We start from the raw sequence: 15,007 nt of genomic DNA on the forward strand, positions 1-15,007 counted from the left end.
CACCTTCCTGTCCTCCTGCTCTTGCTGTCTAGCACAGACTGAGCACATCGCAGGGGCTCAAATCAACCGGACCAAGTAGGTGGATGCAGGCAGGTAACAGCAGGATCCACCAAGCAGAGGCGAACAGGCTGCAGGGCCTCCCACTTGGACTCGGCAGCCATTCTCAGCTGGGAGTCTCAGCCCTGCTACCAAGGGAGCTGCCCGTGGTGCAGCTCAGGTTTTCTTTTTCTTTTTCTTTCTTTTTTTTTAAGGCACTCAAGATATCAGCATAAAGGCCACAGAATGATTGCTCCAGCACTGCTGTCAATGATTGCAGAAGCATTTGCATGCAGTCCCTTCCACCCCCTTTTCTCTGCAGCTTTACTGTTCTCACCTCACTCAGCAGAGAGCTAGGAGCATCAATCCTGACCTTATTATTTGTTAATTGCTTGCAGCACAATTAGCATCTAATTAATATAGAAACATAGATTTTTAGCACTCAGAAGAGCCCAGAAATGATCTAGATCAACCTATTCTCTTTTAGGAGACAAAAAAGAATCAGAGGTAGTATGGTTTGCCCAAGGTCAGACAGTAAGTCAGTGACAGATCTAGGACAGAATCGAAGTCAAGGCTCCTGATTCTCAGTCTACCTCCTCCTGCTTCCCCTCATCTCCTCTGCCGCTAAGCCCTCTGAGGGCAGGGATCACACTTTCCTTTTGTCTTGCTATCTTCTTCTGTCTCCAGTACACGTTTAGGGACACGCTGTCGCCTGAACAGCAACAGCTCTGTTCACCCGGAATCCACCATGTACCTCATGGTGGACATCCCCCATCTCACCTGATTCTCACCACCACTTCGAGAGGAAGATGCCAGAATGCCCATCCTAAAGATGAGGAAATGGAGGCCTAGGAAACTAAGAGCTACAATATGGAGAGATCCAGGATTTGAACACAGCTTTTTGAGTCTAAAAAGCTTTCTATTCCTGCCATTCCACTTCATGCTCCCCCCACCTGCAGCCCCCATATCCCACAGGCCTCCGTGCTCTGATTCCCTCTGGCCTTCCCACTTAAGCACTAGAGTGGCCCGGGGGGTTCCTCAGGATGAAGCTGGCAGAGGCGTCTTTTGAAAGGCAACTCCTATATCCATCAATCTTCCCTCCCAGAGACCTCCTCCGTGCCCACAATCTCTTCCGTGTTCCCACCTGATCATGGTCAATATCGCCATCTCCTGTGATCACAATTCTCTTCTCAATCCGCGTCTCTGAAATCCCACCTTTTACAGTCTGAAACCAAAGGGAGGTAGTCATATGAGAAAGAAAGGAAAGGAGAAAAGGGAAACAAACCCAGCAATAGTAAAAGATTAATCTGAAAGCTCTACTTCAAATTTTAATCTGCTGCTGGGTACCGTCTAGAATAGCTTTCTTACCCACTTGCCCAAACCCTTGGCTGCACCTACTAAAATGAGCACATCTCTATTCCCTTGGACTGCTAAGATCTTTAATAAGCAAAACAGAAAATCACAATTTGCTATTTACTTTTCCCTTTTTCTTCCTTCTAAATACCATAGATATTCAGTGAGTAAATAAAAACAGATAGGTTTTTCTTTTTGCTCTTTTCTGTATATTTTGATTATTTTCAAGGGGAAAAATCAGAAGACTGTGAACAAAAATGTCATGGAGCTTGAAATTAGGCTCTTTATTCTCAAGCATTTTCGTATTATTAATATCAAAAGATCCTCAAATAACCCCTCAGAGTGGGTAGGTTTCCTTAAATAACAGATGAGGAAAACTAAGGTCTAGACACAGTAAGTAACTAACTTCTAGTCATCTGTGTATTGATACTAGAGCTTGGCCAGAAATCTAGATTTCTTACTTACAAGAAAATACATTTTCCTCTAGTGCTATAGCAAACACGGACTGTTTGATTTTCAGGGAATAGTTCTGATTTTAGATAATTTGTGCTGTTTGTCCCCGTAAACAATGTTCTAATAATTCCAATATTTCAGTGGGCAAACTATAGTTCCCATGGCCTTGACGCTGGACATGATATAAAAACTCTCTGTTGGGCCCTGAGTTCTGATTTTTTACTTGGAAAAAATAGCTGCATAATAATACCAATGACGCCTGTCCTTAAACTGACTTTTTCAACTTACGTCCAGACAGGGTAGTGATCAGAGAGACGCACGTGTAAAGACAACAAGCACGTATGACTTTACGAGACTACTCACTAGACTAGGACACCCTCAGGGTCTCCCTAGGTTTACCACTGGGGAAAGCAGCAGGGCCTTTCCATCTGTGACAGTTGGAACAATTTGGCTCAGTAGGGATGGAGCTGGAAACCCTTGCTTACGGACCAGGGTCCCTCCTACAGAGGCACCACGCTTGGTATGCCACTGACTTCCAGAAGGAAGTTCTAACTGGTCTGTTACCTTGGTAATCTGAGTTGTGGTTGTACTGCTTGTGGTCTCAGATGTGATGGTCTGAGCTGTTAGCAAGACTCCTGGGTCCAAGTCTCCATTGCTATCATCAGTCTGCAGGAAAAAAAAACCACAGCTCTTCAACATGCCTCTCAGGAAGCCTTGTGGGCAAATGTGGCAGGAAGCAGTTTTGCTCTTTGGCTGTACATTCTAAAGCAAAAACCTAATTCCCTTACAGCGATCTCTTAATAAAGAAAACAATCCCCTGGCAACAAGGCTCCTTCTAAAAACGTTGGATGGTCAGTTTCCTTAGCACTGGGTCAGTGACAGGAGTGGATCAGAGAGAAGGCAGGAAAACAACCAATGAGAGTGACAATGACCACACATGTGTATACAGCATTTTAGAGTTCACAAATGACTTTCAAAACATTGTCTTTTAGGGGAGCCTGGGTGGCTCGGTCGGTTTTGCGTCCAACTTCAGCTCAGGTCATGATCTCATGATTTGTTGAGTTCAAGCCCCCTATCAGGCTCGCTGCTGTCAGCACAGAGCCTGCTTTGGATTCTCTGTCCCCCTCTCTGCCTCTCCCCTACTCGCTCACACTCTCTCTCAAAAATAAATAAACCTTAAAAAACCTTTGTCTTTTTTGATGCCCACACAAGCCCTGTGAAATCAACAGACAGGGCAGAGACTCATTAGCATTCCCAGGTAAGAAAATGCAGGCCCAGAGAAGGCGAATGATTTGCTCAAGTACTCAAAACTTGTATGTGGCAGCTGTCCTCTCTACAAACCTGAAGCTCTTTACACACCATCTAAGGCAGGAGAAGTGTAAACTCTTGGGTGCTAAGGCATGGGTAGGTTCTGAATCATAGGGCAGAACTTTCCAGAAAGGACTGGGAAAGGTCCTTGCCAGGGCTTAAGGAGCCAAGGAATCTCAGGCTATCTTCTTTGAAAACTGAGATGGGAGACTGGAGCAAATAAGGTAGGAAATATCCCTTTAAGACACCACGGGAAGAAACCTACAAAATACCTTAATGACCCTTCTGACAACAAAACTAGTATTGCAATGGACCATCCTTATTAGGAAGGGTTTAAAAGTATTTAGAATGCCAGGCTATGAAACTAACATACACAGAGAACAAGGGCTGCGGCTACTTCTTGTTTCTCTAGAGCTCACCACATTATGACCAAAACCAATGTATTATGATCAGGTTGGGAAATGACACTAGCAAAAAGGAAGAGAGGTGGTTATCAGTGGCCGTGGGCTGGTAGCAGGACTCAGAACTGCTGACAGCCCTGTGACTGGGATGGAAACAGAGGAGACTAGAAAGGTGGAGGCTGCTCAGAGCCAACACGCTGTCCAGAAAACAATGACCAGTAGGTTCTGGTATCGTACACGGGCTCAGAGGAGATTTAGAGAATTGCAATCATTCTCATAAAGAACCTGCGGTAAAAAAAAAAAAAGTGTTACATTACTATGTTTTTCTGCCTCTTTATTTACGTAAGTCATTTGTATTATAAGCAGAGGCCTCCAGCCTTTTTATGAGCAGGACCACATTTCATTGAGGCAAAACTTTGAGATATGGGGGGTGGGGAGACAGGAGGAGCAGATGAGAATTAGGAAGAAGAGTTTCTGGCTGGAGTTGCCTTGCAGGTAAGAATCTAGACAAAACAAAGAGAGGGGACATGCCTGTGACACCTACATCTCACATAATCATAAATCATGCACATACATGCCAGCACCATGCTAGGTATATTGCTGGCTCATTCGCTAACACTTTCTTCAGCCCAGACCCACTTATCTACCTTAGATTCGAACTAAACTATTATTTATTGTACTTCTACTATGTGCCAAGCACACAATGCAACTGTTAACTTAGTTGGGCCAGAGAAGTTCAATAATTTGTCAAGGTTCTATAGGCAATAAACGTTTGCATTAGAAGTTAGGGCCAGAAAACTTTTGGTCTGAAGACTGAGGTTTGGGTCCCAGCTCAGACCTAACTAGCTATGGGATCTCGGGCAAGTCCTTCTCTCTTCTCTGAGCTTTAGTTTTCTCGTCTGTAACAGGCAATACTGTAAGATGGGCTCTGCCTCCACCATGGCATTATTGTGCAGATCTAAAGAGATCATAGAAGTACTTTATACATGATTATAAGAATATAAATTTGGGTGTGCTTGTTGATGCCTCAGTCTTAAGGTTAAGCCTCTGACCCTTGATTTCGGCTCAGGTCATGATCTCACAGTCTGGGAGATCAAGCCCCACATCAGATTCCTCACTGAGAGCAGAGAGCCTTCTTTGGGATTTTCTCTCTCTCTCTCTCTCTCCAAATAAATACATTTTTTAAAAAAGAATATAAATGTGTGTCAGGAGGGCTAAACCTTTTTGAGAGCTCCACCTCTACTAAATCTGTGACTCTATCGTATTTTTCTACTTCCCACCGACTGCCTCCCTGCTTTCTGTCTCTGAAGAAGTGGAAGATGGAGGAGACTTTGTTATGATTTCTGACTTATACTCTTCCCACAAGTGGTCTCTTTCCTTTGACCCTTTAACCAATGTTTCCTTAAAATGGTATGGTGGCTTTGACAGCCGTTTATAAAGTTAAACATCCATTTATCCTATGACCTAGCAATTCCACTCTTAGGTGTTTACCCAAGATAAGTGAAGACATATGTCTACACAAAGACCTGCACATGAGTGTTTACAGTATCTTTATTCACATTTGCTCCAAACTGGCATCAACTCAAATGTCCATCAACAAAGGAAAGGATAAACAAATTGTGGCACACTCAAACAATGGGATACTATTCAACAATAAAAAACAGCAAACTACAGACTCATATAACTTTGATGAAACAAACAAACAAACAAACAAAACCCATGTTTGGACACAAAAGTGTACTACTGTATACTTCCATTTATATGGAATCCAAGAACAGGTAAAATTAAGCTAAGGTGATAGAAATCAAAGCAGTAGCTGCCTAGAGGGGTAGGAAGCAACTAGAAGAGTTGAAGAGGGTTTCAGAAGTAATGGAAATGTTCTGTATCCCAAATGTGTCTGGTCACACAGGAATATACATCTGTGGAAATCAATCAAATTGAACACTTAAAATCTGTGCATTTCCCTGTACCTAAGTTTTTTTTTTTTTTAATGTTTATCTATTTATTTTGAGAGAGGGAGAGACAGTAAGACAGTGTGTGCAGGAGCGGGGAAGGGGCAGAGAGAGCCTGACACAGGGCTCAAACCCACAAACCGTGAGATCATGACCTGAGCCAAAGTCAGATACTTAACCAACTGAGCCAACCAGGCACCCCAGTGACAACTTAATCTGAAGTGCACATTAACTTGTTCCTTGCAACAACCCTAGGAGGTGGAACTATTATTAGCTCCATTTTACAAATGAGGAAACTGAGGCACAGAGTGATTAACTTGATTGCACACTAGTAACTGATGGAGCAGGTTTAAACCCAGGAAATTTTATTGTAAAGTCAGTACTTTCCCCACTCTACTCTGCTGTCTAGCATGAGTAATGAGAAGTGATTTGTATTTTGGCCGACTGTCTTAAGCCTAATTAAAATGAAATAAAGGTAGATATATAACAATATAATATAGCAATAGCTACCATTTTTTAATACCTACTATACACCAGGCAAATATTATCTTTACCTTAATAACCTTATAAATATATTTTTCAGACGAGAAAGCTAAGACTCAAAAAGTTTAAGTGACTTACCAAAGGTCACAAAACCAGCAAGTGCTGGAATTAAGATCCAAGTCTAACTCCAAAGCCCACACGCTTTCTCTAGCACATGATGCTGCCTCTGTATTTCTCCTACATGTGAATATATTTTAAAATGACTGCTTCCTGGGGCACCTGGGTAGCTCCGTTGGTTAAGTGTCCCGAATCTTGATTTCAGCTCAGGTCATGATCCCAGGGTCATGGGATTGAGCCCTGCATCAAGCTTTACCCTGACAGCTTGAGATTCTCTTTCCCACTCTCCTTGCCCCTCTCCCACTTGCATGCACACACATACACTCTCTCAAAAACAAAAACAAAAGCAAAAAACAAAAACCTAAAATGACTGCTTCCTTTTCCTTTTTTTACAGGGGCTACACTCAAACCACGTGGGCTTCTGTGTGCAGGTTGGCCCTAACAACTTTCATGCATATGCTACAAAATTCACTTCAAAATGGAACAGGATGAAATGTCAGTCTCCTCCCACTCCTGACCACAGTCCTGTAGTCCCAGATCCTTCATCGAGGCCACCACTACTTTTTGGGGTTTTTTTTTTTTTGAGTACTCATTCATTCAGAGATAATATATTCATATATGAGCCTCCTCTTTCCCTCCTATAAACAGCATATTATTTATACCACATTCCACTATGCTTTTTAATCTATTAACTTATTACACAGATTATTTCCATCAGAAGCTTTTTTTAATAGCTGTGCCGAATTATATTAATTGTATATATCATAATTTATTTAACCTGTTCCCTACTGGTGGCTAGTTAGGTTGTTTCCATGGCAATGACAATTTAAAGAGTTTCCTACCATATGAAAGTAATTCTTACATCCTCTGGTTAATAACATGCACAATCTTAAAGTAATTTCCTATTCCTTCCTTTTTCAACTCCCTGCACTGCCAAGTCCTATTCATTCATTTCTGTCTCTCTTGACACAGTTCTTTCTTCTCATTTCCTCCAGCTACACTTCAGTTCTTTATAAGCATCTCCCCAGACTAGCTCTAGTCATATTCCTGTCTCCAGGCATCCCCCGACTTTAAAATATTCAGCACACAGCTTTAGGAATCATCTTCCAGAAATCATGCTTCAATGATGTTGCTTTACCACCACTGCTCAAACACTTTAAGCAGCCTTTCATTATTTATCAAACTCGAATTCCACACTCTAGACCACAAGAGAGAAGAGGGAAGCATACAAACATTAACTGAACATCCACGAATGTGCCAAACACCGTGCAGACATCATTTCACTTAATCCTCCCTCAAATCTTGCAATGGAATGTGATATTAGCCCCATTTTACAGCCAAGAAAACAGAGGGTTAGAGAGATTAGCGACTTGTTTAAAGTTATCCAGCTAGTATGTGGTTGAGCTAGGATACAATTTCTGTTTGTCTAATTGCAAAGCACATGCTTTTAATCGGCAAGTGACACTGTTTGCTAAAAGGGATATCTTCATCCAGTTCATAGTGTGAGAATTAACCATAAGGATTTAGGGGAAATCACTCAGCCAGAGCTTCGCACAGCTGCCTCGTTCCTGTCATGCAGGCTTCAACCAAAATGTGGCCTCCTCAGACAGGATTTTCCTGACTATGCCAGCCCCACAGGAACAACCTTTCATACAATCTCATATTGTCTAATTCTTTTTTTTTTAAGTTTATTTATTTTATTTTCAGAGAGAGAGTGTGTGCAAGTAAGGGAGGAGCAGAGAGAGAGAAAGAGAATCCCAAGCAGGCTCCCCGCTGTCAGTGGAGAGCATTATTTGAGGCTTGATCTTAAAAACCGTGAGATCATGGGGCATCTGGGTGGCTCAGTTGGTTGAGCTTCTGACTTTGGCTCAGGTCATGATCTCGTGGTCTGTGAGTTCGAGCCCCGCGTCGGGCTCTGTGCTGACAGCTCAGAGCCTGGAGCCTGCTTCGGATTCTGTGTCTCCCTCTCTGTTTGCCCCCCCTGCTCATGCTCTGTCTCCCTCTCTGTCAAAAATAAATAAACGTTAAAAAAAAAATTTTTAGGGGCACCTGAGTGGCTCAGTCAGTTGAGCACCCGACTTCGGCTCAGGTCATGATCTCACAGTCCGTGAGTTTGAACCCCATGTCGGGCTCTGTGCTGACCGCTCAGAGCCTGGAGCCTGCTTCAGATTCTGTGTCTCCCTCTCTCTCTCTGCCCCTCCCTCTGTTCGCACTCTGTCTCTCTCTCAAAATAAAGACACAAAAATTAAAACAAAAACAAAAACAAAAACCAACCGTGAGATCATGACCTGAGCAAGATCACAAGTCGGATGCTTAACTGACTGAGCCACCCAGGTGCCCCTCGTATTGTCTAACTCTTAATCCTATTTTGGTTTCTTTATAGCATTTACCATGTCTGAAATTTATATACTTGTTTATGTGTTTTGTTGTCTGTTTCTGACAACTATAACCAAAGTTCCAGACAGATCCTCTGTCTACCTTGTAGACTGCTTTGACCTAATACATAAATGCACTCAACAAATATCTGCTTATATTTGCTTATCAGTTTATAGAGGGAAAACTTTTTCTAACTTTTGGCCTCTGTGAATTAAAAAAAAAAAAGGGGGGAAAAACCTGATTCAACATAAAGCAACTCTTAGCTCATTCAAATTACCAACAATGAAGGAGAAATTTTGCTAAAAGTATAAAAAAATTTCTATTTAAATAAAAATTGTGAATATTTAAATTCTTGTGCGAGACCCTGAGATCAAGACCTGGGCTGAGATCAAGATTTAGGCACTTAACTGACTGAGTCACTCAGGTACCCCAATTCTTGTGTGGTTTTAAATTTAATTGGAATAAATGATAATCATCATAGCTGTTACTTATTTACACTTGTAGGCATGATGCTCAAGTCAAGTTCATACAGTATGTATCTCATATAATCTTCATAATAAAATCATGAGGTAGATATTAACATCATGGGCGGGGTGGAGGAAGAAGGGGAGGGGCCAATCAAGGCTCAGAGACATTCAATCACTTGCAGTAACTGAAGTGGAGAAGCTCCACTTTGTTTGATCCAAAGCCCATGTTCTTAACCATTACACAGACTGCCTTCCCTAATTGAATTGGGTGGATATCAGCAAACAGACGCAAGACAACTTCGCTTTTAATGAAGTACTTTGGGATATCCTTAGATCAGTAATCTCTTCTAAAAAGAATTACCCCAGAAAAGCCCAGCATTATTTGCAGCAAATAATTAGAGACTCTGTAAAGAAAGAAGGTTATTTATTATGTTTACTTCAGTCTTGGCTTCTGAAACATCACACCATGTCCTACCTGGGCAGCCTCATAAGTGATGGTCTTGGTCTCAGTGTGAACAATAGGGACATCTTTGGTTGGGATTTCGCTTTTCAAAGCACTGGCAGTATCTGAGATGGTGACAGTCTGAGTCTTCACCAGGGGAGGCTGTGAAGCAGTAAAGAAACAGAGTTACCAGAGTCTTCTGAAGGCTACAGAGAACTAATCTTCTGACATTGATCTGATCAAAGTGGTAGCTGTAATCAAGCAAAGGGCTAGCTCAGTCTCTGCCCGAGACTTGGACACTATTCCAAAGTAGCCTTGACAAGGTGTCCAATCATGAGGGATATTAAAAAACAGCATTACTGTAATCATTTTCATATGCTTAATGGAAAGCTGTAAGATCAGACAGTTATGATCGGTGATATGAAACACTTTAGACTGACCTTCAGAATTTGAATATAAAACTGTTTGCCAAACAGCAGTCACTTTTGTTTGTCCTTGTGACTGTGCCATTATAATTAAGAAAATCGGTCGCATTTCCTCCACTAACTACAAATGGTACATGAAACAGCAGTGGCATTGGAGTGCATTATCCTGGAATTCATCAACTTCTTTCAAATCAATGTCAGACATTCACTTTGGAGTTCTTGAGAAGAAAAACAGTATTTGGAAAACTGGAAAGAAAATAATCACTTCTACCACCACCTGGTGATTAATCTCAGAATTTCAGAAGAATGAACATTAGTAGAATATCAAAGGCTTCTTGTCCATCAGCTCCCCTTCCAAAGTCTATGAATCACCCTAAAACTACCACTTGATTGTGATAAAGGTAAGTGGCCATCCACCTTAGCATAGGAGATTAGTGCCTATGAGCACGGAAGTCCTTGTGAGTGGGGTCAGTGGGAGTGGTGGGCTATACTATGCGGCTGCGATGCATAAATCATTATTTGGAGTCTGAAAGCACATAAACAAAAATCAGTTGCTTCTTTTCATTAAGAGTATTTGAATCTTTTGAGCATGGCCTCCGAACACTTAATGGCTCTTCATCATGGAAGTCTCAGAAATTCACCTCTTTATGTAGCCCATACTTGAACAAGGGAAAGAGGAAGCCACTTACACCAGCTTCATAAAGATAAACAGCTGGAATTCACCCCCAAGAATTTTGTTACGTCATCAGGGGAGAAAGCATTTCTAGCCACGGAGTTAATCCCTCTGAATACATTTATCTGTAGTAATCGAGGGCTTTGATTTTATTCTGTGATTCTGAAGAAAGCAGAGAGGCCACTGCCCTCATCATCACCACCACCACCACCTCCTCCACACAGCAGATTCTGGCCCTCTCCCAAAGTGAGTCATTAGACCTGCATCATCGAAATGGTTACTACCTGGAAACTTCGAATGAGGGTGGGGAACCGGTTACCCACACGAGAGTCAAGAAATGATCCATTGTGCTTTCCAAGTGGCTCTCCTGGTGTAACATGTTCTTCACTACTCTCTGCCTTTTTTTCACCAAGTTGCAGCTGAGAGGAAGCTGGTGATACTGAGAACTGTAAGACACCGGCCTGTTCCTCCACTCCTATACATTCCCCACTTGAGCCTCCCGGCATTTCCTTAATATCAAGATAGCCAGCTGCTCCCTGCTCCTTCTCTTCTGTCTCCTTGCTGCTTATGGAGAGGGAGCCAAACTCAAAGCTTTGTGGAGACTCCGACGGGGTGGTCATTTGGCTCTTACTAGGAATTAGTGAATGCTTGGGACCATCCCATTCAGAGTCAGGGCTGGTAGACGGCCCCTTTGTCACGGCAGCCACCTCCTCTGTGCGAATGCCGTTTATATTCTACAAATGAATGAACACATACAAAAGCAAGAAGATTAGGAATAAGTGGGGAATATTGTGAACTCTGAGAATCAACAATGATTTTTAAGAGGTCTAAAAGATATTACTACTAATACAAACCAAGAATCTTAGCTCCTGAGGTAGCCAAAAGGAAAAACTGCTGTTCACTAAACATATCCATGGCTTAAGCAGTTCCAACCTCATTTTGGTCGTATTTCTATAACACTGGTAACCCGTGAAATAATTGCGATGTGCCTCACAGAGTACCGAGCACTTTGTATTACTGTGATCGTCCCTGTATAACACATACTCTTCATACTTAAAAGAGTTACTTTGCTATTCCTAAATACCTAACTCATTACTATGCACAGGGAACTGTGCAATTTGTGAGCCAATCAAAAGATACTCTCCAGTAGCCTGATCAGGTTGAAAAATGTCTCATATCTCCAAGCCGTAAATACCATCACATTAGCCCCTGAGGGAGAAGCTAACATCTTGACTTTAAACTAAAAGGTTCAATACATCCAGAACGAACTTAATGTAACCACTGTCATGACAGTAAATATCAAAAATAGTGAAGTGTTTCTTCACTGTAAACAGTGACCCAGGAGCTGAGATATATTTCTTCATAGATGAATGACATATCTCCAACCCCTAAGAGAAGTAAGTCCTGGAAACAGTTCCCTCCTGGGCTAAATGCCTCACACCACAGGAAAAAGATCTAAAATAAGTACTTCCAAGAGAACGTGGATGACAAGATAACATCACCGTGGATGCACATAATCCTAAAGTTTAAAGAAAGTTGCTGTGGGTAGAAGGGAAGGAATTCACATCAGTAAAAAACGAATATGAGTCATTTGAAAAACGAATAGTCTGACAGAAGCCAAATGTCATAAAAGTAAACATCTGCGTGTGCTCACCAGAAAGCCACTTAGGCCTGAAATTTTGGTTCAGATCAACTTACCATATTCCATACCACCTAGCAACTTAATAACTGAAAAGGACTCTTTTAAAAAGGTATTCCTGGAGTAAATGACACATTCCTGGTTCAGCTTACACATTTTCGTACTCAAATCATGTTAGTTACATATATTATATATTTTTTAAAAAAACACTGCTAGTCCTTAACTTGTAAACCAACCTACATTGTGATGAATACAAACCAGTGCCCTATTAAGGCAAGAAAGGATGCACTGCTCGAGAAACCTCAGTCCAACTTCACTTCTAAGCCATCTTGAAACAGTCAACTCAAGAGCATCTCAGAGTGGTACAAGTTGAATTTCAATTGGCAGGTCTTTTGTGGACTGATTTGAATATTACTTAGGGCATGAAAAACAGGACTGAGAGATGACAACAGAAACTGCCTCTGTCTGCAGATGAGTCAGAGATACACAAAATCTTGCTAAGAGTATTTGAATATCCTCCTATTTAAAATGAGAATAACACCTGGTTTGACTCATGGGGTCTGAAGATCAAATACGATAATAAATGTGAAAGTCCTTGGTAAATTCTTTTTTTTTTTCTTCAATTTTTAATGTTTACTTATTTTTGAGAGAGAGAGACAGACGGACAGACCGTTTGTGAGCAGGGGAGGGGCAGAGGGAGAGGGAGACAGAATCTGAAGCAGGCTCCAGGCTCTGAGCTGTCAGCACAGAACGCAATGCAGGGCTCGAACTCACGAACCACAAGATCATGACCTGAGCTGAAGTCAGAAGCTTAACCGACTGAGCCACCCAGGTGCCCCTAGCACTTGGTAAATTCTAAAGTACCAGATAGATTCACTTAATTCAACCAACATTCTTTTTTTTTTTATTTTTTTTTATTTTTTTTTTTAAATTTTTTTTTTCAACGTTTTTAATTTATTTTTGGGACAGAGAGAGACAGAGCATGAACGGGGGAGGGGCAGAGAGAGAGGGAGACACAGAATCGGAAACAGGCTCCAGGCTCCGAGCCATCAGCCCAGAGCCTGATGCGGGGCTCGAACTCACGGACCGCGAGATCGTGACCTGGCTGAAGTCGGACGCCCAACCGACTGCGCCACCCAGGCGCCCCATAAGCTCCTATAATAGTAAGGTCTGGGGACACTAAAATAAATTTGTTGTTATTATTTACACACTGTATTACTTTCTAGGGCATTTATCTCACCATTTCTTTGGAGTCAGACAAGCTGTTAGAGCTGTCCAAAAATAGATCAGCTGGTAATAAACAAATAGGCTTTCTCAAATTGCTATATGCTACTTCTAGCAATGTGAAGAGCATATCCAAACCCACTCACATGGAGAAAAACTTCATGGCTTTTCCGAACAAATTTGTCACAACTGAGGATGACTTATAACCAGGAAAATACCTAAGATAAACAAGTAAGAGCCTATTTTATACCAATAGGTATAAGTGACACGTGGTGGTCTGTCATCAAGAAGCCATTTGTGAATAAACATTGCTTAGGCCAGCAACACCTGGTCCAAAGCTGCCTACTGTTGAGTAAAATTTGAGCAATCAGTTGTTTCAAAGCATATATACAGTGGACCACAGCTAAAAGCTGCAGCCATAGTAATAACAACAAATATTCACTGATCACTTAATAAGTGTTAGTCACTGGAAATAAAAGGAAAATTGATAACAGGTTATATCACTAATTAGAGCATTTTTACATATGGTCAGATCAACCTCCCAGTTGGCTCTGTTGTCCAGATCTCTTGGACACAGCCAACTACTTACTGGACATGCTCCCAGCCATATGGAATGCAATATGCCCCAATCTAAACTCATCTCTGCTGCTGCCTGGACCTGCCACCCCCACTTCTTTCATTTCTATTATATTGGTAAACGGCACCACCATCCATCCAGTCTTCCATGCCAGAATCCTGAAATCATCTTCAATGCCTTTCGTACACACATCCACCAACCCCCAGAGATTACTCAATCAAGTCATTTCCATTCCATTTTAATATCGCCCTTATCTACGTGCTTGTTTCTATTCCCTCCTTTACTACCTTCCATCCAGTCTTCCATGGATGGAAGGTAGTAAAGTCTTCCATGCCAGAATCCTGAAATCATCTTCAATGCCTTTCGTACACACATCCACCAACCCCCAGAGATTACTCAATCAAGTCATTTCCATTCCATTTTAATATCGCCCTTATCTACGTGCTTGTTTCTATTCCCTCCTTTACTACCTTCATTCAGGCTCTTGTAATGCCACACTTACCTTACTACTAATGCCATGAACAGTTTTTCTTCTTTGTTTTTTTCCTTCCTTCTTTCTCATCTCAAACCTTCCTTGAACACATCCTCTATTCTGCTGCTAAAGTGTTTATTTCTAAAAGGAAACATTGCAAACTCTATTCTGCAGCTTAAACCCCTTCAAATAAAATAAAATAAAACAACAAACAAAAATCCTTCAGTGGTTCTTCACTGCCTTCTGGTTAAAGCTCAGACCCTTTAGTAAGACATAGAAAATACTTTATTTAACCAAGAGTCAGATGCTTAACCAACTGAGCCACCCAGGTGCCCCAACATAGAAAATACTTTAAAATATGACTCCTGCCTCTCTTTCCAGCTTCACTGTGCTGCACCTTCACAGACATCCTTCTTTCCATTAATTCAAAACTATTTGCAGTTCCTAGTACAGGGCATGATTGCTTTTGCCTTCCTGCCCTTGCAAATATTGTCAATATTTTTCCTTTTGCCTGGAAGTCCATGCTCAGCTTAAGTATCAGTTCTTCTGGAAGTCTCCCCACTGGCTGCTTAAAGTATGGTTAGATATTATTCCTCTTTTGTTCCTATT

General features: G+C 41.6%; 1 protein-coding gene across 14 annotated transcripts in view; it reads right to left on the reverse strand.

Annotated features, from left to right (window-relative positions):
• The window catches only part of EPB41 (erythrocyte membrane protein band 4.1), a 202,643-nt gene that overhangs the window by 6,084 nt on the left and 181,552 nt on the right, over positions 1-15,007 (reverse strand). For 8 of the 14 annotated variants that reach the window (XM_058718341.1, XM_058718334.1, XM_058718335.1 and 5 more), the window contains 4 exons: positions 10,771-11,220; positions 9,422-9,550; positions 2,407-2,508; positions 1,181-1,261 (listed from right to left, as the gene is read on the reverse strand). In XM_058718341.1, coding sequence (XP_058574324.1) covers positions 1,181-1,261; positions 2,407-2,508; positions 9,422-9,550; positions 10,771-11,220 — 762 coding nt within the window. The remainder of the gene's footprint in view (positions 1-1,180; positions 1,262-2,406; positions 2,509-9,421; positions 9,551-10,770; positions 11,221-15,007) is intronic. The other 6 variants (XM_058718343.1, XM_058718342.1, XM_058718345.1 and 3 more) reach the window with 1 other exon arrangement.

The sequence above is a fragment of the Neofelis nebulosa genome, chromosome 2 (genome assembly GCF_028018385.1).
Source record: "Neofelis nebulosa isolate mNeoNeb1 chromosome 2, mNeoNeb1.pri, whole genome shotgun sequence".
NCBI lineage: Eukaryota > Metazoa > Chordata > Mammalia > Carnivora > Felidae > Neofelis > Neofelis nebulosa.